Source organism: Apteryx rowi, unplaced genomic scaffold, assembly GCF_003343035.1.
Source record: "Apteryx rowi isolate R43461 unplaced genomic scaffold, aptRow1 scaffold_349, whole genome shotgun sequence".
Classification (NCBI taxonomy): domain Eukaryota; kingdom Metazoa; phylum Chordata; class Aves; order Apterygiformes; family Apterygidae; genus Apteryx; species Apteryx rowi.
Window position 1 is genome coordinate 45,932 of NW_020449963.1, and position 26,857 is coordinate 72,788.

Genomic DNA, 26,857 nt, shown 5'->3' on the forward strand with positions numbered 1-26,857 from the left:
CAGCAAGGAGATGATTCTCAATTTATTCATAGAACTGTCATAATTCCTGCAGCACAGATTGTCACTTGTTGCCCCACGTGAAATTATAGCGCTATGAACATGAGTAAGAACTGTTTGTTCTTCTGCTCAGTGAAATTCTCTCTGCCCACTTGTAATTCAGTCTGGTCTTTAATGTGGACACTAGCTCCTCAACTCTGGACTGAGATTGTTTGCTTGCTTCCAGTAAGTGGCATACAACTATCAAGTGAAACAATTAAAATCACAAATACACTTGTAAAAACTCATTACAAGCTTCCCAAGAAAACATCTGACAGTTCTGAGCATAAGCAGCTTCTGACTAAACTTACTGTTTATAATCTCTCCTGCCCCATGAGAAAGATAAGAAAGCTGAAAGCAATCCTAACCCCTCAGTTCTCGTGCATAGGACAAGCTAGCTACTAGAAGCTAACAAGCAGCAAAGTTGTCTAGTCACACAGCTAGATGGTACATAGGATATGAATTACATTAGGAGAACGAAGCTTAGAAGCCATATAGGTCTGAGAAGTCTGGGACAAGCTAGCTTGGCTTCCACAATGTAACTATGCATTTTTTTTTGGAGCACCCATAAGTGTCTGCATTCTGTTGAGGTGTGTGTGGGGAATCTAGTTTTAAGAGCTTAATGAATGCTTCATCCTAACATAAATATGCTAATTTCTGTATCTAATCATCAGAGAACAATAGCTGCATATAATGGCTTTCAGAGGTACCTTTTTGTCTGCCTGAGCATAGGCACTTATGCTTGCTCAGCTGGATCCCACCCACAGTGACTTGCTTGGCCTGCACTGTTGGGTGGCTTCTAATTTGGCTGCTGAGCAGAAAGTGCTGCTAATCTGGAAAATATGTAGGAGAGTCCTTTGTATATCTAGTCCTTGGAATTCCCCTGTGTATTTTTAACAGTAGTGATTGTTCTCTCATCACAAAACATACAATCAAGAGGGATTGTATGTACTATTAACTTGCTCCCTAGAAAAGTAGGAACTTTCCTAAGAGTGAGCTTGCTAGCTAGAGGTAGGTATGAGCTGATCAGTAGATGAACTGTTGTGTACAACTCTCTTTAGGAGAAGTTTCTTTTTCTCTTTTTTGTCTGAAACAAGTGTATAGTCAGGGGGCTTAAAATGGATTCTTTTTTTCAAACATTCATTAAAGTACAGTCTTGTCTTCTCCTGTTCTGGTCCTTTTCACTCCATTTTTTCCCCAAAGAGTGAGTAGCTATTTTATGTCAAGAAGATACTGGACTCTAGGTCTCTATCTCAGCTGAGATCTGGGAGATGCATGTACAAAATCCTTAGGTAGAGGAGAGCCTTTGCCTTGTCATATGGACCCAGGCCTTCATTGCATGGATGTGTCAGTGGGTGAATATGCTTGATGAAAAACAAAAAGAAGGAAGGAGGTGAGCATGCTCAAGCTGGAAGATGTGTGCAGGTGCCATCAGGTCAGTTCTTGCAAATAAGATAGCTGGAAGAAGACACAGTTCAGGGCTTTGAGGCCTGATGTTGGCTTACCAATGCAAAAACACAAATATTTCTGGAGTGGCTTGAAACCTGGTATTTAAGTAGCCTGAAGGAATTTTATGAGAGAAAACTTAGTATCAAAAAACACAAGCAGCAACTGAGTAGGGCAATGGATTTATGCGCTTCATTGTTGTCTAACTAGAAGTGCTCAAGTTCATTGTGAGTCTGGGCCCTGCTCCTGTTGTATTCAAATAGTGCTCTTTGTCCTGAAGTATGATGTGTCAGAGAATCTGGGTGCTGCATAATTCATGTCCAATAAATATGAATGACGAAAAATAATCTAGTGATTAATCTGCTGTTTAAAAATGTCACTCTTAACACTAAGGTTAATGACCAGCATTCATCTTCCTGTTCATTTTCTAATTCGATATTGTTTGGAAAATGTTTTGAGTGTTTAGAAGACTCATGAATAAAGATATAGATTATATTCTCTATTGGGTATAGTAAATAACAGCTCCACAAACATGAATTGGACAAGCTTATAACACAGATGTATTTCGAAATATGATTTATAGTATATTAAAACAGCTTTCCAGTTGTCATAACTACAATCTTCTTTACACACTTGCATAACATCATAAACCAGTATTTCCCTGCTTTCCTTGTACACTTGGAGAGAGATGTTGGAAAAGGAAGTTCTTGATAAAGCTGTATGTGTAGAAAAGGTTCTATTAACAAAACACACTTTAGATTTTAAGCTCAATTAAATAAATAAAGGGTGCTTAACACAAGTGTTTTTTGGGGGGGTGGGATTATGTTGACTGTGCTCATCTCATGTAGGGTATGGTAAGAGAAACAGAAGGACAATTTGCATGAAGGCGAAACTTAACTGAAGTTGCATTCACTTTTTGTGTGTGTGTGTGTAATAAATGGTCTTAGACTTGCAGGTTTGGCTACTGGTCCATTATTAGATAAATGAAAACACAGGAAAAATAAAACATTAATATATATCAGTACTTTGCTACTGCCTTTTAATATGTAACTACTATCTAACTGTATCTGATTTTGATATGTAAATTCTGCTCATGGCTGGAAGGCAAAGCCAAACCTAGCAATGTCATAGTTTGCCAACAGGTGTTATGAATATCTGCCTTTCTGCTCTCAAGTTAACTGCCTTTTCAGAGTGTGAATACTTTGGGATGGAAAGGGCTCTCGTGATATTTATGCAGTTACGCATAAAACCCAGATCTTAGTAGGTTGTGTTCCCCCCCGCATGGCACTCAAACATCCTGTGCTCTGTCACTGAATTCCTGTGTGGTCTGGGACAAGCTGTTTGGAGCCATATTTTTAAGGGGCTTAGCACTTGTTTATGCCATTCCTCTTATTGTAGGAGTGGAAGTCTTTGGACCGTGGCTATCAGTCTCTGTTTTAGCTTTCCATCTGTAAACTTGTCTATCTTCTTTTCCTTGTCCCTGCCCTTCATTGTCTTGTATGTTAAATTATCAGAGCCTTGTGACCAGGATGTTCTTGCTATATATTTGTACAAAGCTTAGCAGAATGATACTATTGCAGCTAGGCCTGCCAGGATATAAAGGAAAATAATCCTCAGACCCTGGTTCAGTTTCCAACAGAACATAAGCATTGGCTCTGTGTCTGAAGATTCACTGTCTTTCTAACAGTTCCAGTTCAATAAGAGGTATTCAATTTGGCACAGTAATTGCTAGGTAAAAATCTGTGGTCTTTATTCTGCAGAGGAAGAGTAAAGATGACTGCTTTGGTTCCTTTTGGCTTTGAAACCCATGAATAAATCAAATTTAGTGATAACCTTAACCCTTCCCAGACAAAAGGGAAGTCACTGGGCATTGGCACTTGAACATCTGTGCAAGGAATTCCCTTTTAGGGATAAACAGCCAGTTAGTAATATTAATTTGGAGACATCAGCTTAAAATCTGAAGATAAAGGAATATCATACAAATTTAAAACTGTAAAGCAGTGGAAAAGGTGGCTGATATGTATTTCCATTTAAGAACTGTTTCCATTTAGAACCAGAACAACATTGATATTTTTGTTACATAATAAAGTGCAAAGAAAGGTCACTCCTAACCCAAGTTTCTATTTCAAGAGTTAGTGATCCTTTTTTCTGAGAATGTAAGGACCAAATAGCTGTCTTTTCTCTTCCTTTCCTTCATAAGTGTAGTTCTGTGGCTGACAAAAGTAATCAAGGTCAAGGAGGATCAGGTCTGTGCATACATATGCATCCCGTTACTCCATGTATATGGAGCCAATACCCCCAGTAAAGATTTTAGTAAATTCAGCCCCCCAGTGTGGTGGCTTTTTAAAATTTGAACCCCTTCTGATAGGATATTTCAGGGATAGCATCTGCCATCAACTTCTAAAAGACTTGGACAAGTGAAGGAGCTGCCCATAGTCTTGGGATTCATGTGAGCCCCACTCTTCTTGGGGTGTATGGATCTGGACCCCAGCACATATTTCTTAAGAGACAAATTGCTTCCCTCTCTTAATAGGGAGGAAAGCAGAGTAAAAGCTCACGTACTTTTCCTCTAGGCAGGAAGTTCAAACATGGATTACAATTTAAGCCTTATTTTCTTTATGCTAATCTTTAAAGACCATTAAGATGAAAGTGTTTGCACAGACACTAGTGATTCAGCATACAGAAAGGTGGCAAACATTGACTCACTGTTGTGAAAACTTGCTAAAATCAGCAGTGTTTGATGAATTTGCACTGTAAAATGAAGTGTTTTGACTTAATTTTCACCAAAAAACCAGACTGTTTAGCTACTTTTGTCAAGATCACCTGGTATGCAGTCATTTCTGCATGGTGTAAAGTTGAGCAGAATCTACTGAAGTTCCAAAGAATATACTTAACTTGCACAAAGGTAGACTGATGGTCAGTTGATATTTCTCACTTCTCGTAGATGTGACCTAACTATAAAATAGCTAACATAAAAACCCTTATGTTATAGAAAAGCTTTTTTTTTTTTTTTTTTTGCCATAGTAATTCAAGTTATAGGCAGAGTGGTACACATTTCAGGTCTTTGGAGACTAAATGACCTATACAAATATAACCCTGACTGTGATTTGCAGGTAGCTGACCTGAAAAAACTTCGTGCCTGGACAACAATTGGATAAAACAAGAACACTTGCCAAATTAAGGTTTAGCTGAATCTTTAGAAGCAAAATATATTTCTTTTTGTAGTTGATGGCTCTCTGTTGGAGAATCTTATGTTCTGCAGATATCTGCTTGTCATCATCAGTGACCTAAAACACAGAAGAACAATTCCCATACAAAGACAAACCGAAAGTCTTGGCCAGTAAATTGCACAACTAGGATACACAAATCTGTAGCAAAGAGATACAACAGGAGTTTCGTGTTTCCCTCCAGCCAAGGAGAAAACTTTGAAGCAAAGTAACTTGCCATAACATATCAAGGGGTTTGTGTTTGTCTGATTTGATTTATAAGCTAAATATAAAATTGATATACGACACATACAATTTAAGCAAGGAGCCCCTGAACGTGGTGGCAAACATATTTGTATAATGCTAGGAGAGAGCTGCCTAGTCTAAGCAGTCTTTCAATGGCACTGTTAATGCTGTGTGTGTTGATCTCTATAGACAACCAATAAAATACCAAATTTGGCTAGAACCCAACAGAATTTGACATATGTGATTCTGCAATATTTCACATAATGCAACACGTACTTTAAACTCATATTATTTGGAGAGGTAGGAGCTTTTTAAAGGTGCGAAACAGCAGACTTCCTCCTGAGGAGGTGATACGAGAAGAGGAATAACTTGATTATCAAAGGCAATGACCTTTTGGTAAGGCTGTGAATGCTTCCACCCATGTTTCAGTACAAATGACGCAAGGACAGTAAACTTAGGAAAAGGAAACTTAAAAGTGTTTCTTTAGAGGTGGCATTTGGAAGGTGTTGCTATATAGGCTGAATCCTCTGATCTAACATGTGGCAAGTGCCTTCAGGTTCCTAACTAAGAAAGCCGAAACACTAAAAAGTCATTATAAACATGGTCTGGGTTTCAGTATATTTCACTTGTAACCTTGGACCTAGTTTATTTCTTACTGAAGCAAACTTTACTCTGCTATTACATGTCAGACTGGTTCGGGGGTGAGGCTAAGAGAAACTGGCCAGCTAGAGGAACTCTAGCTCTGGGGAGGCAGTGACTTGGCTTGTGCTGGGACCTACAGGGACTTTGAATGCTGAGCTGTTTAGTGATATCGGAGACAGTCGTCTGTTCCAATCTGCTATAGGCAATGTTTGGGACACTACTGATGGTTTTTGCCAGCAGGCAGATTAGCTCCTTCCAACAAGAGCAGCTGCCAGAAAAACTTCACAACTCTAGGCAGTGCATGAGAATTTTTTTTTTTTTAAGTAATAATCTTGAAATTTAATGTTTTTGCATGAAACTTAATATCCTAGTAGTCCCAAATCAATATTCTGCAACTTTGGTTTGGTAACAGTAGGCTGAAAATAACCTGTGCAGCTGTTTCACTTCATGTACCAGGTGATTTTTCTTTCTGGTCAATGGAGCATCATATGAATGCAAAGATGGTTTAGGACGATAAGTGATGCACAGGGTTTTTTTGTGCAGGAAGCCAGTGAGGCCCAAGAACTACAGCCTTTTTCAGAGACTTAATGGTATAAAACACTGAACTCCCTCAGTTTATACCTGGTTGGAAAGTGAGCATGCTCAGTGTCTAGACACTGAACATCATGAAGAATGAGACAAAACAAAAGATTGGCACCTAGCTTTTCACAAGGCTGTACATTGGCTAGATCCTGCAGAGATTGCCACATCAATGAAAGTGATTTTACTGTGTGTAAATATCTTGAAGGAGTGCAGGACTGACTGGGTTTTTTTTTAGGTTTTTTTTTTTAGGTTTTTGAGGGGGAGCTGGAGTTAACATACTGAAATGCTGTGATTGGATTAAGAGTTGCTGATCTGCAGCCTCCATTTCTGTTAGAAAGGCAATAACTTCAGCTGTGATGAAAATAGAGAAGCTTGCTGAAGCAGAATAAATGAAATAGAAAGCTGGGTACATGTTTCGAAATGATAGTGTAATCCACAGCATTCTGGATCTGTTTCCTAAGGATTTCCTATGGGGTTATCCAAGATACATTGTTTGGGAATCTGATAAACTTGGCGTGGGTCCAACTTTCTGAGCAATTCATAACTGTATCACTCCACCTGTTATTTTAGCAGTATCAGTCACGGTTGTGTGGGGTAGATTAAAACTTTTCCTCAGATAAACTGACTTTTTGGGAGGGGAGGAGTATAAAAAGATTTTTTTTTTTTTTTTTCCAGCCTGGATGTTGTTAGATTTGGGGGGGGTGGGGGTGGTGAACAGACACAATAGGAGATTAAAATCAGGACTATAAGAATGCCCGGGCTAAAATGCGGGACTTCTCTGATTTGTCTTATGAGCAGTTCATTGAACAGTTTTGCAGGTCAGACAGCTGGGCTACTGAGAACTTCAGGAATGGTTTCTGCCTCCTCGCCCTACAGGGAAGTGGGAAAAGGGAATGCACATCCTAACAGTAAGTAATACTTCCTATAGCACTAGAATAGCTTTCCATGGAGGTATTGCATACAGGCTAATAGTGTGGATCACCAGGGAGGACTGCTATTGTGAAGATGTTTGGACACTGAGGCACTATGGAGAGGCTGAGGGTAGGTAAGAACTGGAGGAATAGGAGAACTGGAACAACAATCCCACACAATGCTTACTCTCAGTTCTTTCCTCTCTTTAAACAATGACTTGGTCGCTAAAAATGGACAAGATGGGACAATTTTTCTGCTTATTCTACCAAACGGTAAGGAACAAAGGTACAAATTCCCTTTTCTCAACGTGCAAGGATAGGCAGTTCAATCAACGAATGTAGACGGCAAAAAGACTTGAGAACTAAGGCACATAAGGACTTGAAATTTGTTGGGAACTAGTTGCCTCAAATCTTCTTGAACTCGAGAGTTCCCTTAGAGGAACATCTACATTGATAATGAGGACTAGAGACTTTTTTTAAAGGAATAGAATAAATTCTATTTTATGTTATAAAGGTACCAGCAATATTAGAGGCAGCTCTTTCTCTGTTTTCCTATGTAGGACTTCTTACTTTCTCCTCTGAAATATGCAGTCTGCTGTGATCAGAGACAGGTTATTAAATGGGATCTGGCAATTTTTCTTATGAATTTATTCTTGTTATGAGATAATTATCATTCTAGAATTGATCTGGCAGTCATTACTTCAATGGAAATGTATTTGCTAGCAGTGCTATTGATAAGTAGTAGTTGACTGGAATTCAGAGATTCAAATATCCCTCATCAGCAGAAAAACTGCCCATTTAAACATGAATTCCATTTGATAGAAATAAGAGGCTTTTTGCTTGCCAAGAACATGTATAATCGATATGTAAATGGAGAGTCTGCAATATGAGAGGTGCTAGGTTTGGCTTTTGGGGAACAAATACATTTTTATGAATCCCCCTCCCTTTTTCCCTTCAAAATTAGTTTCAGCAAATAATGTCAAAAAAAACTGAAAAAAGTGGCTGGTGTACCTTAATGTAGAGCTCATCCTGTTATTAACAACACAGACACAAATGTTCTAAATGAGACGACATCTCATTGTCGGAGAAGAGTTCAGCCAAACTTTGAGGACTCTAATTAATGTAAAAACCAACATACCAAATGAGGGCTTTCTGTGGAGTAGCTTGGAAAGTGTCACTGTGATTAAGACTCCCATTTTGATATTCTCTTCAGTATATTTGTTTCTAAAGCGCCAAGGACTATTAAACAAGCTCTTCAGTCAAAACAGATCAATACATGAAAAATAGGCATCATTCTTTCCTTGAAAACATTATCACTATCTATCAAACGTACTATTTGTGCTGTAACCTATCCACTGTGCCTGTTGTGTGGTCAATCAAGTAGAGCAAAACATAATGTGCAGATGCACTGAAGAATGATTACACTTAGGGTTATTAACCCTCTAAACTAACCCCAAATGATGACCAAGGGAGTCCTTGAGCCAAAAGACCTAATTTCTTCCACCATATTATTGGAAGTATTTTCCCGACATGGGTGTCTGCCAGTATGTTTCCCAGGAGAGATGGAACAAGTGACTGACTTGAGGCATATACCCCCATTCTCCCCCACCCCCAAATTCATGCCCCAGTCAACTGGGATTCCTCCTTGGCTTGTTTATACATTTTTAGAAGCTTGTTTGACAAGTCTTAAACTCTGCAAAACAAATTCAGCATATTTATTGCTGCGTTAACTTGTTTTTTCAAAAGTTAATCACCACCAAACCAAAGTGGTTCCATATAAAGAGATTCACCTGACAGTCCGTCCTTTCTGATGTATGTTTTCCTTTCTGCTGGAGCAGAAACCACTCATGCCTGCATTAAGAGCCCTGTTCTAGTCTCCTCTCATTGAAAAAACAGCCCACTGCAATACCATCTAAATCTTTCCCCTGGCACTCACTTCAAAATCCTGAAACCAGAACACCAGAAGAGTAAAGGCACATTGCACATGCCAAAATATCAAGCTGGATTTACTCCAAAGTTCACATTGCGTGGTTTGCCCATACATCTTTGATTTGCAGTTGTCCAAAATAGAGAGGCAATATTCAGACAGATAGGACAGGCAGTTTGGTTTCATGGTAGAAAGTTCAAGATTAGGTCCTGACATAATTTTGGCCACATTACTTTGTTATATAGTTGCCATTATCTTAGACTAGGAAAGAACATAACATCTTCGCAACATATCAAGCTGGTACAGATGCTTATAATTCAAGTCACATTAACATTTATGCTTTTAGTGTTAAAAACTTAAAAGAGCTGAGAATGAGCAAAGCAGTGGCCTTTCTCTGCAGGCGAGTTCCATGTCTCATTCTTCTTTGCCCTAATCCCACGAGGAGAGCATCACTCTTGCATAATTTTTCTTATCACATCACTGGGCCAGCTGGGACATTTTAACGTTGACAATCAAGAGGATTTTTTCATTTGTCTGTGCTGAGAAGTTAAATTAAAAAATAATTACTTTTATGAAACACGTAACTCTGAAGTGTATGAATGTCAGCTCCTGATAAAGAACTAGTTCACTACTTGGCCTTGGTTTGTGACTATTTAGGAACTGCCATCCTTTACTTTCTGTCTGTGTTGCTAGTGGATATACTATTTTCCATACATAACTGTAAGAGGTGTTAAAGAGTAGATGCTGCCAAAATCCAGAATCCAGTCTTTCGGAAAAAGGAAGCTCCCTACTTCCCCCGCCCCCCTGGACTCAGACCTGAAAAGGCTTTTGTTTCTAGACAATAATTTTCCTTTATTTTCCTTGAAGTCAGTTGTGAGATTGTAAGTCATTCACCACTGTTAATGTTCTCGCTATTTTTTTTCCCTTGCCCCCCCCCCAGCCTGCTGCTACTTGCCCTCAAAGGCCACAGCTTATACCTGTCCCTCTGCAAAGCTGACTTGTGGCATTGATAGACTCAGAAATGAGCCTCTTCCTGGGAAGAGGGTAATACTCTGCAGAGTTGGGAGTGCTGTCTGAACTGGGCTAATGTGCAGGTGTCTAAGGCTTTATCTCCACTGAGCTCTGTAAGCTTCTCAATTAAAGACCCAGTGTAATTTCTGCATGCAGTTTGAATGTGAGGAAAAGTCTAATTCAGTGGAAAAGGAAGAAGAATGTGGGGGCAGGGAAATAACAAATTGAATATTCCTATTGTGGTCTTGTCAACTTGCATAAGCTTTCTACCTATATCCCATGCCTTCAAACCTTAATTAATATTTAACCACCTTGGAGGCATCCTGCACTTATAAATCCATGATCACACAGAAGCTACAGTTCACAAGGATGCAAATAGCTAGCAGACATTTTGAGATTCCCAGTAGCTCCCAGTCTTTCAAGTTGTTCAAAAATGTTGACAGTTGAGGTTTTTGTTTCATTGTAGCAAACATTAAAAGAACCTGAGGGTGGACAGCAGGGCTTCAGTTTCTGTGCAGAACATGGTGCAGGCTCTGCCTTTGCTTTACAGTACTGCATTACTGTGACACTGAAACACCTGCGGCTCCTAGATATGGAAACTTTTACTTTTTAATGAGACTGCTAAATAAAAAGGGTTCCTTAAAATGAGTGCTTTCAATATCAGTTTTGAGGGGATAACTCTGGGATCAGAGTCAGTAGGAACTTATAGTATTTCCTTCACTGAGAAGGAACCAAAAATGTTTTCATAAGACCTCAAAAAGTAAAGAAACTGGCTGTGCTTCCAAAGTATGAATATTTAGATAAAAGCATGTGAAAGTACCATTGTGACTTTTAAGTATTATTGTGTTTTAAAGGCTTTGTAGAGGTGATCAGCAAATGAGATTGTACAAGAATTAAATTAAGTGATAAACTTGCAAAGTTTGTTGCTCTGCCCAGCAAGTAACAAATTAAAGGGACTCAATTTGTGTTATTAATGTTTAATATTTGTTTTTATCATTTTTGCTTTCCATTTCCAGTTCTTTATTTACATTACTATCTAACTGTTTAGAAGGCAATGTATTTCTTTCTCTAACATCAAAGAGAAACCATGGAGTATTTCAGAGTTGTAGTTGAAACCTGAAAGATAACATCAAAACTTAACTACACCTTCTTGAGGCCTCTGCATAGCAATATTCCAAAATGTAAAGTTTATAATTGAAAATAAATACCCTAACCCTTATGCTTACAAAAGCAGTTTTAGAAGTGTGGACCCATAGAATGAAGGGAAGGATACTTGCTTTGCAGGGAGTGTGTCTATGGTATAGTCATTTTGCTTGCATAGTATTCACCAAACTGACCGTAAAGCAGCCAGCTTGGGAACTTCTGGGTACTGCAAAGCTGAGTGGAGGTTACAAAATCCACCTGTGAAGTTGTGGAAATCTACTGAGAGGATGACCCACTTCCAGTTCCGCTTTTGCTGTGCTGAGACTACTAGCTATAACCTTCAAAACTAGCTCAAATTAGGTATTGCAAGCAGCTACACAGGCTACAAGCAGCAGGGTAGGCATATGTTCAGCCTGCAGAAAGCGTAAAACCCTGGTTTTGGGAAGCATGAATGGCTCTGATTCTCGCTGGCTGTTAAATTTTCAGAACTTTGGAAAACGTAGGTGTCAAGCTCATCAACTATTAAACAATTGAATAAAGTAGTAGAAATATCCATTTGAGGTGCTTTGCTGTCATCATAAGTAAAGTGACATATAACAGGGTCACACTAAAGCACTGAAGTTGCTGCTGAGTATTGGTAAGGTAGGTAACAGAGGGTTCAGATCTCTCCAGCTTGAAGATTAAAAGCCATTTCTGTCTCAGTTCAAAGCAGCAACTGCAATTCCTTAAATGCCTCGCATGCACCTGGCTAGGAGAATAAGTCAAAGACTTTATCACTCCAACTGAAGGTTTTCTTTGCTATCACATACTGCCACTTGCTACAGCATGACAGTTCAGCCCTGTAACCAAAGACTAGTAAACTCATGTCCAACCACCTGTACCCAAACTCTGAGCTAGATTCTGTGTAGAGCTGTTCCAGGCCACAAGTGCCATGGGGCTGTTAAAAGGTGATGCATTAGTGTAACTAATGTTTAGTTAGGAGCATGTTCATTTGCTGAGAACAGACAGTGTTTTAGATCTACTGACGTGTAGGGTTTTTTTTCCTCTCTTCTCTGTATTTAATAGAATTGGTTTAAACCATGGTCATGGTCAGGCCAAGAACACTGTATTTAACATCTTGATGGATAGATCTTAATGCTTTTGTGTTACATCTCCTTGCTGACATTTTCAGAAGTAATGGGGAATTTATGAAGTTTAATAACCAAATCTATATAACTAGCAAGTCATCTTTCCCCACCAAAGCTAAAAGTGAGCCTGAGGACCCAAGTACATCTCCATCATCTGCTTGTGTTGCATATCTTGTCTCTGCAAATATCTAAGTTTCGTTCTCTGGATACAAAGGGTGGGAATTGTTGTGAATAATGTGATGGGTGAGCAGCATGATCCATGTCTGGTACATGCAGCAGTACATGGGGAGATGCTGCTGCAGGAGAGCTCTGCTGTTAACAAACCTGCTTTTGAAAGAAGGCCAAGCAAGGTTAAAGTTGGATGAAAGGCAAATGCTAGTGTCCTGTTCTGGGATGTTGATAATTCAAAACCACAAAGGAATGAGTTCCCTCTCATTTTTGAGGGCAGAGGCAGTGGGGAAGTGTTTGCTTTTGGGCTTTTTTTCTTTTTTTTTTTCTTTCTCTCCTCCTTCCTCACCACTATTTTAAGTACAGCAGGACGTGTTTTCTTTGGTAGAGACTCTGGAAAAAGCAGTGCACTTCAGTTTTAACTTCAGTTTTAAAAGGACTGGAAGAGATTTCTAGAGGCATCACATGCAGCAAAATTGCTATTTGCAGCAAATCTGTCTCCTGAGTTCTCTGAAGCTTTGAACTTTCTACCTGAGATGTTCCCCTCCCTTAATGCATTTTTTTTTCATCTGATCAAACACTGTTGCAACATGCCTGCCAGAAGCAATCTGAGTCCTGATTTCCGCTGCCCCCCCACCCCTGAATCTTATGGGTCAAACAATGGACTCCAGGCTTTAACAGCAGATAGCACCTAGCAAAATACCTCTTGCCCTCACACAGAAAAATGCCACATCTCTCAGCAGTCACTCACTGATCACTCTATGTCTGATCTCTTTCCAGCCTCTTCATTTCCTGCTCAGTTTTCACTGTGAGCTGACATGCTATCGGTCAAATTATGCTTTGCACCATTAAGCATTTGTCAGTTTACATCTTGCTCAGTAGCTACAACAAATGAAAAGTTTAGCTCCTATTTTCTCCTATGCATGACTTCCTCTTTTTGCAGCAAGAGAGTTTCATGCCTTCCCCTTTGTTCCTGATCAGTATGGCTTTATATACCGTATGCATTCATCTCTCCTTTATTGGGGATGATCATACTTGCAGACTGTCCACGTAAGTCCCTGCTCAGTAGGGCTGTCCTATCAAAAGTCTTGGCTGGGATGCTATTTTATTGCAGCTTTTCCCCATGGGGAATGGGGAGCATTAGGTTTTCTTAGTTTCCCAGCCTTATACAAAGGCCTGGGGATTTACACATTCCCAGCACCAAGGCTGAAGACCAGGAGAAAGGGAGGGGACCCAGCTCCTGTGTCACATCATGCAGATTCCTTCAGGAGGCACATGGCCTGGCACATGATGGCATACCTGCAGCTCATCCCCAGCACTTCCCACCCCTTATTGTTGTGACCAAATGTGGTCATCTTCTGTACAGGAACATTTCCATCTCTCCTTTCTCTCTTCCTCTTCCTGGCTGACCTGTAGACATGCTTGAATCACTGGGGCTCCCTCAACATGCTCTCATATCAAGGAATGCTTTCTTGAGAGAGAGGGGCCTTATTTTTGAAAGTGTTCTTCCTTTTCACTACCTGCCTTTTCTGTCTTTGTGCCAGACTAGTGGTGAAGGTTTTAAGGAGTTCTCAAAGGGAATTTTTAGGAAATGGCTTATTTTATTTGCAGAGTTTCTTAGCATTTATAAAACTTTTGTATTCAATGTTGTTGTCATGTCTCTGTCAATATACTCCCACTGTGTACAGAGTTTCTTTCGCTCGCTCTTTCACCCGCTCGCTCCCCCCCCCCCCCGAATCTGGTTTCCTATTTTATCCCGTGTGCATCTACCTGTGCTCTTGCACTGTTTTCTCATCCTCACTTACTGCCTCTGACTTAATATATCCATTGAAATACTTGTGCTTTGGTTTTATTTTTGTCTTATTTTTTTCTATATAAAAGAACCATTCTTAGATTAATCTATCAATTGATGAATAAATCATCAGTCAGACATCAGTGTTGGCAATGAATGTGCTAATATTTTAAAAGGAGGACTTGCATGGTCCGAGTGAGAATCCCATGCAGATCTTTTTGTATGCTTATTGAGAATTAAACTATAAATAATCTTACATTAGTTAAAGCATCCACAATACCTGAAATGGAAGCCTGAGCTAAGAATTTTGCATGTTTATATGATGTATTCTGTTTTAGCAACACTTTGAGATGCAGCAACACAACAAAACTTAATTATTTGAAAGGAATACATACACATTATCAAAGATGCTGTGTTTTATTATTAGAAAGAAGTGTTTTACTTTTATATGGGTGTGGAATGGCAGATCTTGAAATTACAGCTTTGTGATTAAAGAAGCATTTTACAATCCAGTTTGATTCTGGTGAGACATTAATAAAAGAACCCAAGAACTGCTGGAGGCTAACTTTCACTATCATCTGGAATCAGGACTTTTAAGGCCAAAATCTGAGATTTCTGGTAGAAGTGCTTCTTAGAGAACACAAATCATTTTGGAATTCAAGTGGAGGAGGAATAAAAAATACACAGTATGAGAATAATGATAATTATGTGACTTGCATGTATCTTGCTACCCACAGCTGAAATAAATTCTTTGTAGTTTTGAGAATTGTGGACTCTAGTGTCAAAATCTCTTGTTCATAGCCCTGAGAGATGGTCCCAAAGTCTAGATGTTTTTTTAATGGAGCTGAAATCAGTTTAGTGTCTTTCCTTGTCTTATAATAATGTATATAAATGCAGACAGCCTGCGTAGCTAACTTTAGATGATACTTCAAAATACAAACAAAAACCCTCTATGCAGATGACAGTCTCAGAAATAAGTCCAAACACAAGATGAATAGATCTAAACTCCAGCACACATTTGAGACAAAATTTTAGTTCTTCCTTCACTTAGATAAGGATTAGTTCCACTGAAGTCAAAGATATTATACCTGTTGATGAATGCTTCCGTCATTCATCAATAGTCATGCTCTGAATACATCTATTAGTTTTTAATTTCAGCTATGGTAGAGGAACCTGAAAGTCCTTGCTGCACTGTGGCAGTAGAGGTGCTGGGTAATTGTCAGGCCTAGCGCCAGTCTTGCTTCCCTGCCTGTGTGCAGATCAGCATGTGAACAGATTGCCATTAGCTGAAGGTAACATACAGTGGTACGAGCAAAAAGTCCTAACTAACACTTGCAAATGGGGGTGGGTGGGGGGGAAATCTATATATTAAACCATCGCCTTGTGTGTAATGGAAACTGAGTCAGCCAGTTTCCGGTTTCTCATTCAGTAATGCTTTGATATAAGGTATGCCTTCCTTTTTTTCCATAACTCACCTATTAGAATTCTGAAAATTCCTTTTTCTTATGGATACAGCAAAAACAGGCCTGATTCATCTGTTTTGTTTTAATCATGATAGAGAGATCTGCTTAGGTTGCAATTGCAGCTGCAGAAATGGCACACAGCAATACATCAGTCCCGTGAACAAAGCTGACTATTGTAATCCATGGATGGGCCCTCAAACCTCCCCCCCCCCCATATCTGTTAATATATCTATTTTTTGCCCCTCATCGTTTACACCCCACTACATACAGGACCAGTCAGAGCATTTAGTGAGAGTTAGTAAATGATCTCTTGGTTTATAGCACAGATTAATGAGCTTTTCTGTGCAGAGAAGTCTAGAAGATTGCACTTGCTCCAGCTTCTGCTGCTGGGACACAGTGACTTTGGCACTTAGGACATCCAATGCTCCTTCCAAGCTGTGTGGACCTGCAACTCCTTTTCCCGGACAGCAAGAAGCAGCAGTAGGCAGGGGTACCCTGAGACTCTTGCTTTGCCATTGCAATGGGTTTGCTCCTGGCTCTGTTTCTTTCAACCATAGCACCTGGTTTACAGTTCTCGTGCACCAGCCCATGTGCAGACTGTGTTAAAGAACAAAGCGATTTTATTGTAGCTGGAATAAGGAAGTGGAGAGATCCAAATGTCCTTTCTTGGGCTGTTGCTGTGCTGGCATGGGTCTTGTAGAAGGGTAGTCTTAAATTATGCTTGTAAGGACCAAAAGGAAAATCTGACCTGATGTTCACTCAGGGAAGAGAATACAAAGAATAATATAGTAGAAAGGGTTAAAAATATTTTCAGTTGGCAGAGGAAGGAACAGATTTAGATCTTCCTCTTTAATGTTTCTATTCAACCTTATCTCAAAACAGGAATTAGGATATTTATTAAAAACCTGTGTTTTCATTCAAGATACTATGAATGGAAGTTATTGTACAATTGTCTCAGTTCCAGTTGCAAGACACTTAACTATGACTTACTGGACTTCACTGGGTTACTGTATTGTACTCGTGCTGAAGCACCTGGTGTTTTTGCTGCAAACTAGATAGTAAGGCTCACTGTGGACTATGATGCTCTTGGGCAGATTCCATAAATTTACTCATAAACCACAACTTCACTTGTAAGGTTTTTCATTTGTGTCACATCACAGAAACAAAGCTTGGTTATCTTTCCAGCTTCCCCTTTTTCAAACTGCATATTGACTAATATACTGCACCTTAACTGTTTCCTAGGAGGAAAATATTTCCAGTAGTGAAGTAGCTTCCCTACATGCTGGAGAGATTCCACGGAGCAGATCAGAAGGGACTTTGATTGACATGGATGACCAAACACCTTCATCCAGCTACAGTATGCCTGTTCTACTATTTTATTTACTCAGGATTTCCACTTAAAGTCTGTACTTATGTAGAACTCTCAGTAGCACAAGAGCTACAGCTATTCTGTAAACCACTGCATAAGCAGTTCTTTTGTATTGCTTGTTTTGCACTAGTCCCTGGGGACATATATGATGCCCCCGGTGTTGGAGTGCAAGGGGGCTGTCACAAGGTGACCTAGGAGTGACATAAAGATCACCCTTGTCCCTTGCCAGAGCAAATACGGGCTAGGGGAGAGGGAGGAAAAGCTGCAACCATTAACCTTACATGAAAGAAATGCTACTTAGGGTACATTTATAGGGGATTGGGAAGGGGGGAAGAGGGAGTTCTTAGCCAAGCTACTAAAGCTAAAATCAAAGTTACATTAACTTCATTGCTATTTTAACCCTCAAATTAAGCAAATGTTCCTCTTCGCAAGGTAGACATTCTCTTAGCTTTTGTACAGTAGCAGATGTGAGTAACGGCAGGCCTGGCACTTGCTGTGCAAGTCGGACAGCGGCAATTATTTCTTTACTAACCTACTGCAACCCACTGTTACCTGTGCTGGAAGCCGACATGACAAAGAGTCCAGTCTAATGACTCTGCTAGAATTTTTGCTTCAGGTTCTTTTTCCCAAAGAAATATGTCCTTCAGAAAAATAGTCTAACACTTTTTGGATTAATTTATTTTTAATATTTATTTTAATAAATAAAAATGATTCTCCTTTTCTGCTGGGAAACTTAAAGCAGCACAGTGTAGAGAAGGTTTTTTGGCCTGCAGGCAGAAACTGTGGCCCTTTTCAGTTGGAGCTTGAGCAACCCAGCCCTGTCTGCCAGGCATTTGGCCAAGCCCAGCTGCCAGAAAGGCAGAGGGCTGGGTGCCCGGGCTCTGTTCCTCTCTGGCAGCTGACCTGGAAGGTTCTTGTCGAGACGTCTCCAGAGCCTTCCAGATGGGCGGCTGGGAAGCTGATAAATTCCACTTGGGTTCTTCCAAACTGGAATTTTTCTGGAACTGTGAAAAAACTTCACGGTTTTGGCTCTAGGTCACAATTCGTGACAAATTGGAAATTAAAAATGTACAAAATGATTTGAATTTTTTTGGCTGAATGCACAGTCATTCTTGTGACTGAGTAATAATTAGTAACCTTGGAGATGGAAGTTACTATGGGAAGGATAATAATGAAGATACAGGTATGCTGAAAAAATAGAAGTGCTGAATTTCCCCTCTAAAATCAAAATCCTTTACAAGGATGTAAACCTCTATGTATAAAAATAACATCAAACTGAAGTGATAGAAACTCTTAAGATAAAAAGTTGCAGGCTTGCTGTTCAATGCAGGAATTAAGAGTCTTAAAATCAACCTCTAAACGAGGTTTTGCAAACAGTTATTAATATAAAATATGAATGAAGCTTTCCAAAGGCCATCTTGTATTCACAGCAAATAGGCATTACTGTTAATAGTCAGTACTTTGATTAGAAAGCATAGTTAAATATCTCTTATGCACTCCTATTTGGCTGTTAAAAAGCAATCTCAGGAAAACCAGAAGACTCAAGAACATTTCTTTCTGAATTTCAAACAGTACAAGAATTCATTAGCTATACCAATCAGACTTTTAAATTGGAAGTTGGTATAACAAATTCCACTCACATTGACATAAATTGTTAAGAGTGCTGTCATCAATTAAATGCATGCGCACTAGCATGAAAAGGAACCCTGAATAATACATCTACCTTACTGGCTACAGAGTTTACAGTGCTGAAAAATCTAAACAGTTGTTGTTTAATCTTTGCACAGATGTAGTCACTAATCAAAAATGTTATCAAGACATATCAAAAATATGTCTTTCGTAAGAGGCCAGAGATTACCGTAATGTAAGGGTTTAAACCTTATGGGACCTTAGCATACTCAAAGCCCATTAATAGTCATAGGAATTAATAATGATCAGCACCTTGTAGAAGATGCTTTATATTTTTTAAGACTCATTTGTTAAAACTCTTTAATGTAAATTCTTAAATGCTACTTAGAAGTGAATATTGATACTCTTTAAAAACTTGAAGGAGAAGTTAATAAGTGTGTTTGTAAACAACTTGAACTATGCTCATTTTAGTAGGTTAAATTTAGTCACCAGTTATTCAGTTTAACAGTGTTTCACCTGGAAGTGAATGGAATGGGATGTCTCATTGTCCTCAGCTTAACCAAAAAAAAAAAAAAAAAAAAAAAAGCTTTAGGAAATACTTCTGTTTTCTCTTTTAAACAGATGACAGTGAAAGTAAATTGGATTTGAATATTGACTGTTCTGATGTATTCAAACATGTCCATGCTGTTTCCAAGACTAACCCTTTCTGGAACGAACTGTCAGCATCCAATCCTTTCATACATGACATAGCTGCTTCAAATAGAAATGAAAATAATAAATACCTTTCTGTCCTAAAAGACAAACCCTGTTTGTTCTCCAGAGTTTCTAGCAACAGGGACTCTTTGGCTTCCTCAGGTGATGAGCTAGATATTGATTGCCTTCTGAGAAAGACTTCAGCAAGATCTGGACGATCCAAGAGTGTCTCTGACTTCCTGGATATTATTGATAACCAAAGACTTAATCCTCACAAGACAGCACCTCAAAAAACTGTAGCTTCAGATGCAGCATGGCTTCAAAATGACCGTGAAGCCTACAAGATGGCTTGGCTGAGCCACCGACAGTTGACCCGGTCTTGTCTAGATTTAGAAGCAATGAGCCATAGTCCTGGATGGGCGCAAACACAAGCTACAGATATTCATATAGTTTGTAAACTGAATCATGAAGGGGGATCAGTACAACTACCCGACTCTGATATCAATGTTCACATCCCTATGGGCCACGTATTACCTGGAGAATTCCAAGAGGTTGGTTTAAAGGCTATCCTTAACCCTCCATTATCACTTAACAGTGAACTGTGTAGCACTGTAAGTCCTCTAATAGAACTTACACTAAGCAACCTCAACACAAGGGAAGCCATTATCCTAGAAGTGAAAGTTGCAGCTAAAGTGAAGAACGATCCTCTCAGCCAAGTTATGACTGATATTGCATGCTTTTATGGTCTCAGTAAAGAAGGGCCTTTTAAGAAGTTACAGAACTGCTACTTTTATCAAGATACCATACAAGCGAAGCTAACAGACCTAAGTCACGTGATGTATACAGTGATTGCAGTACAAGCAAACAAAATTCAACCTCCAGCCACTAATGTCTGGGACTACGTTCATAGAACTGTCTCAGTTGGAATTTATGGTCCCAAATATATTCACCCATCTTTTACAGCAGTTTTTATAGTCTTTGGTCATAACTACATTCCAAGAAAACTTACAATTTGTGATATTAAAAAGGGGGGGAAAAATATGCCCCCTGTTGTGTTTCAGCTGTGGGGAAAGCACACATTTCTGCTTGAAAAGCTACAAGATCTAAACGTTTCTTTGATATCCTGTGATCCAGATTTTGAAGTGAAGATAGAAAATGAAAGCAGAAATATTAAAGAAGAAGAGCTGAAAACTGGTGAAATGGTCCACCAACAATTCCTGTTTTCCATGGTAGGATCCAGGGAGATGCATTTCTTTGTTTTCCTCGTTCAGCTTAAAGACTTAAAAAGTAGCCCAGTGATGCAGTTCTGTGTTACGACTCCTGATCCAGCTCCAAAATTAAGTGGAATTGTCAGTAGGCCAAAGCGCTTACAAAAACGCAAAGAAATCAAGTCTGCACCTTTGCTATTAATACCAACAGTTAAATATCCAAAGTTTCAAGATAAATGTTTAAACATTAACACCTACGGAGTGGCTTTGAAAACTGTGTTACGTCAAAGTAAGATTGACTATTTGCTAGAATATTTTAAAGGGGACACAATAGGACTTCTTGGTGAAGATAAAATAAAAGCCATTGGGCAGACTAAAATAAAAGAATGGTACGTAGGAGTTCTCAGAAGAAAGGTTGGTCTTGTACATTGCAAAAATGTAAAAGTGATTTCCAAAGAACAAGCTATGGATATTGCTGATAGTGAGCTACCAACCAGGAATCTTGTTGAACAAATTGCACTGCCATTTAAAAAACTGACTTACATCTACTCAGTAGTCTTATCTACAGTATCCGAGAGTGTTTATGATTGGAGAGCTTTGGCTGAAGTGCTAGGATATTCACATATGTCATGGGATGACTTTAATGAGGCATATGTTGATAAGGAATCAGAAAGAGTTGCACATGTTGTGAAGAGGCTGAAGGAAGACTGCCATGCTAACAAAAAGAAAAGACTATTTCTTTATGAGCTCGTTGTTGTAAGTATTGCACAAATTAACTTTGTTATTGGGAATGCGTTGCCAAGAATCTTAAACTACTCAGTAGTAATGTCTGAGCAACAAAATATGGTCCTTTATCTTTGTAGGAATGTTTACAAATGTGAATGTATTACTGGAAGTTGTAGACACATATAGATGAAAAATACATCCAGAGTCTCTTTGAAAAAATAATACTTAAATCAATTCATTCTAAGCAGCATTCTTAAAAGTTCTGGGAACCTTGCTCATTTGGTAGATTTTTTTTGAGTTTTGATATACGTGTGTGTGTGTGTGTGTGTGTGTGTGTATACGTAGAGTCATGATTGAAACAGTTGCCATGATTGTGGCAAGTGTGGCTTCCCCGAGCAATTCACAATCCCAATTTGAACTAGTTAACCTCATAGTGTGGAGCACCATTATTTGACTATGTTCTCTACTATAAATTGTACATCTAAGACTGCTTTCTATATTTAAAAGAAGGAAAATCTGAGCTGTTTATTGAAGACAACACTTTCTATCCATAAGTGACAACTTCATGGTCAGTGCCGTTGCCATCGAAAAAAGATATTGCAAAAATTTTGGTACAGTTTTCATGGGGCTGATTTGGAAACCATTAAACAGCTTCTACATGACTCAATAGTGTGACATGGGAATTAAAAATTGTGTTTATTCTAAACACTGCCAGGTGATAGGTTGCATTGTTAACCATCATATTTTATAATGTTCTTCTACAAATTTACATGTGAATCTGCATGCAAATTAATTTGGAATTCAAGATTATTCAATACTGTCTTTGGCTCTGACTGAAAAGTATATCAGCCTATTTAGAGACAGATGAGAAGTTGCTCGTAGAAAGGTACAGTGAATGTATTACAAAAATGATTGAAAAATTCACATTGTAGCATTTTATTTTTAAAGCCTTTTGGCTACCCCTGCATTGCAGACATTAGTAGGGTTTCTTTCTCGTAAGCAGTCTATGTTCTTTGAAGTGCTGAGAGCAATTTTAGCCAAAGGAGCTCAGAAAAATTTGGCAGCAGTGGCCACTTACAAAGTTCTTAAGAAACGCGTTAAACTGAGTGAAATAAAACTGAACAAGAATGAAGTAGAATGAAGAAACTGAAGACATTTTGGTCTGTCATTGTGTCTCTGTACAAAAATTGGTGGAAAAAAGGAAGGGGGGGAGTTAAAGCTTTTAATTTAATACAACATTATGAAGAGCTCATTACAGAACAGGTAAAAGGTGGGGCATAACTGGACCAACAAATGGCCCATTTTTAAGATGTATATGATTTTGAACTGTCAAATACAAATACAGGGCTCTGTTTCTGTAAAGCTAGACTTAAAGCTATGTATCACCCATGTCACTTGTGGATAGAATTTACTGATTTTTTTTTCTTTTTTCTTTCCTATGTTCTTGATTCTCAAGCAGTCATGCAAAAGCAAACTGAACAGTTTCTTCCTCTCTGCTTTGCCAAAATGTACAGGGATATGGTATTGTAGGCTATATTCTGTTTCTCAAGAGAGTGACTTCTTAAGTATTTTATTTTAGACAGGCACTACTGGTTTGGGATCTATGTTGAGAGTATTCTGGTTAGTTACATGAGACAAGCATCTTACTAACAGTTCTACTGTTTGTAATGAGGATTTTTATGGAAAAATGGTTTTCAGTTAAGTCACACAAATGTCTGATTTCTGCAGAAATATTTGATGTTAAAAATCAGTTTCTGAAAAACAAGGAAATTGTCTGATTTTGGCTCTTGAACTTTCACTGAAAAGTCAATATTTTCAGTGGAACTCTTTTTTTTTCTGTTAATTGGGAGGAAAAAAAATCCCCCTATTTTCTCATTAGCTGTAGTCCAAGCAAATAAGAAAGGAGAATGCAACATATCTGCATTTCACTCCTGGAAAGCACTTTACTCCTGGAACCGCTTTAATATGTTTGTTCTTAAAAGCTCATGTGGCAGAGGGGAGTTTTATGCTTGCATTTCTGCATAATGGTCAGCATATTATCAGTTCTGCAGAAGGAGTAAATCAAAAGGTGCTGGCCAATGTAATTAATGACCTTCTGGAAAAGAAGTAGACTAAGGACTACACCTTAGTATAATTTGCTGTAGTTTCATTTTTAAGTTTCATGTCATATTTCAAGAAGCTAAAGTTCATGCCCCAAATATTTTTGTTGGAGAAGAGTATTTTTCCTTCAGGATCCTTGAGCTTGGCAGGATCCATGTGACACTGGAATGCTGAAGCAGCTGAATGCCAGCTTAATTTTTTTCTTAAGGTTGTGGGCATTTTTCTTATGAAATTATTAGCAACACCCTTCTGAGGGAAGGAAAAAAAAAGTATAAACAAAGTTACATATTTTCAAGAATACAAAATGGACAAAAAGCCTTCCTGTCCACTTAGAAATGCAGATTAGTGCTAGAAAAACAAATTATACTCATCTGATTGTAATTACTGGTGAAGGAACCCTAAAAAATATGATTGTTGTAGGCACTTCTGAAGATAGATTGCCAGGGATTAGTGGCACGTCTTACCCAGGATGCTGCCATTTTAACTTCAGCTGTCAAGCTTGGCAAATACTGGCGGGAACTTGCAGAGAAGCTAGCCAGACTCACAAAGCAGCAGATTGAGGCTTATGAAGTACCTCATCAAGGGAAAAATGGAGAGGTAGTTCTGGAGGTAAGTGTCTGGTGTAACTGTGTGTGCACGCTTGCTCCTCTGAGCGAACGAAGCCAAGATTTTTTTCTTCTTCCTTATTGTGTGCCCTTCTTTCCTTCTCTAGTTACTGTCTCCTTATTTAAATTGTCAGGTCTTCAATGCACGGGAGTTCTCATCATGTTTTGTTTGCAGCTATCTAAGATGTTTCTTTGAGGCCAGTTGTTCAGTGTTATCATACCAAAATAATTTACTGTGGAGGCCCTAGTTTCTGTTCATCCTGAGCTTCAGCTCTTTAGTCCTGTCCAAGGGCCATTTTCAGTCCTTTTATTGTCCTGTCCCTCCTCAATGTTAATCTTACCTGCTCCATTCTTGGTGGGTGTTTCCTCTATTTAAATTAACCCTTGGTCCCTTTATTGCCATCTTTTTCCTACCTGGTGTCATTTCAAAGACAATGAGGAAGACCATTCAGTCTGTGAGTGAGCCACTTCAAATCACCCTTAGTACAACTTTTGCTCTCTCCACTGAAAGAAAGTTTACCTCTGCCATTAACACTTTAATATTCTGCATTTGTGTCAGATTTGTCACCATTTAGCTTACGAGAATTAAGAGGTTGGAGGCCTGGACACCATTTTCACCTCTGTCCTATTATATGAACATGGCCAAATCCATGTTTTAATTTCATTTTTGCCATGTAGCTAATGCTATTTACCATTTGTCGTAAAACGCTTTGGTTATACAGAAGTATAATTTTTAAATGAAAGCTAAGCAATTGTCTTCTCAGATGTGTTTTAGTGCACACACATGTAAGGAGCAATTTAGGTACCTAAATATATCTCTAGTGCTATTTTAGATGCCCAGAGGAATCCCTGGCATCTGTGTAATGTAGGGTATTTGACACAAGTCTTAGGGTGGTCCTGCACCCACCTGCACCTGAGAGCTGAAGGCTATCCTCCCGGCGCACCTCTGTCCAGATGGCTGAGTTGCTTCCTGAGTTTCTCCACCCTTCCTTTGTTAAAACCAAAGCATGCAGTAGGTCCACTGTCACCCACATAGTTCTGTGTCAAGGACTTCTAGTAGTCTAGTCTCAGATGGGATTTTCCCTGAGCGTCATCTCTTATCAGCTTTGCTGAATTCTCAAACTGACCTTTCTGCCGAAGGCTCTTGCCTTCAGGCTAGACTCTTCCTCTGCCTGCACTATCTATTCTCTAATTATTGCAGATAATGCACATGACAGCCTGAATTCCTTCTCTCTCACACTTCATTACCAAAGGAATCACTTCAATTTCCCATTCGTACATTCACAACAACTCAAGACAAATTCTTATTCCTTTTTCTTTCCTTGTGGCCCAGTCTCCTTTTCCCTGCCAGACATATCTTCCTTTCCAGTGTCCCTAATCCACTCAGGCTTTCACCTCAGTTTTACCTGCCTTGTGATGGCTATCAAGAATTTCCTGTTCTGATCATGAACCACTACCTTTTATTCACTTTGTATGGCTCCCCCTCTCCAGACTAACTGAGTAAAACACCATACCTTCACTTTCAAGGTTCTGCACATTTCTGCAAAATTATGTCTATCATTGCTGTTTGCAAACATTTGCTACTCCTTTGATCTTGCTTTTCTCTTTGGGCTATTTCATGTACTTTTTAGAGTTGTTCTGAGAGCACTGTTTGTGCCTGGATGCATCTTCTTTCTTAAAATGTTTTCTCATAAAACTCTCAGCTTCATCAATCCACAGCCTACTACTTTGTTTTCAGTGAAAAATCACTGTGTTATTAGCTCTATTTTTGCGCTATCTCGTTCTAAAATACTAAAATCAAAAAGAATGCAAATGTTTTTCACTTCCATTATGTTTGTTTTTTTTAACCTGTTGTATAGTGCCTAATCTAATTTCCCAGACTTTTCTTTTGCATATTAAGCTTTTTGCATTTGTCTGATAAAATATCAGCTTTCTGAAGCAGGAATTATAGAACTAATTATACCTGAACAATATGTGACTCCATTCATCTCCATGGTATTTGGAAGTGTTTTCTCCATAGCTAACGGACAGCAGAAACAAAACAATCTGAAATCTCTTTTTTCCAATACCTTACCCATTTATACTGACACACACACGCACACACCACACACACTTTTACTTTGTATTTAAATAGGTATGCATTTCCATGAAGCCCATTTTGTACTGGATGTTTATGTTACAAAAGTGAAAAACATAAGCAAAGCCAGAAAAAAGCTGAAACACAGCTTTTATGGGTCTGAGCTGTAAAAAGTGTAAGTTGCACCAGTGGCCATAGAAAATGAAACTGCCTATGAATTCAGTGTAGTAACATGCACTGCTAAAGACCCTCTGCCATATGCTTTCAGTTGTGAAAGTGCAGTTTGTTACCACCAATTTTCTCCAGCACAAAAACTGTTGATCAACAGAAAGCTATCTGCATGAATAGTGCTGTTTACCATTCTTTCAACTACTATTTATTATTGCATACCAAGTTAGTAATTTGCCCAAATTGGTAATGTTAATGGAATAGCAGGGGAGAAGTCTCAGTGTGACCCAAACTTGATATAAAACGAAAAAATGATTTCCCTGAACAGAATTTAAAGCCTACAGAGGTTTCCTAGTTTAACTGATTGTATTGTTGTTCTGTCATCTAAGCAGTCCTGCTGCAAAATAAGTTTTCATGTAAGGTATGATAGTTACACACAGAATTCAATTTCTGTAAGTGAACTTGCACACAGAGAAAATACAAACAGTTATCATGTTTTCATCAGAAGATAATAAGAATACCCTCTAAGATTTCAAATGAGTGTCTAAGATTTCAGATGAGTGATACTGGTTTCTCATTTGC

General features: G+C 38.8%; 1 protein-coding gene across 1 annotated transcript in view; it reads left to right on the top strand.

The window, feature by feature from the left end:
• The window catches only part of MACC1 (MACC1, MET transcriptional regulator), a 46,161-nt gene that overhangs the window by 15,143 nt on the left and 4,161 nt on the right, over positions 1–26,857 (top strand). The window contains exons 2-4 of the mRNA XM_026072678.1: positions 16,943–17,057; positions 19,320–21,355; positions 23,846–24,034. Of these exons, the coding sequence (XP_025928463.1) occupies positions 16,943–17,057; positions 19,320–21,355; positions 23,846–24,034 (2,340 nt within the window). The remainder of the gene's footprint in view (positions 1–16,942; positions 17,058–19,319; positions 21,356–23,845; positions 24,035–26,857) is intronic.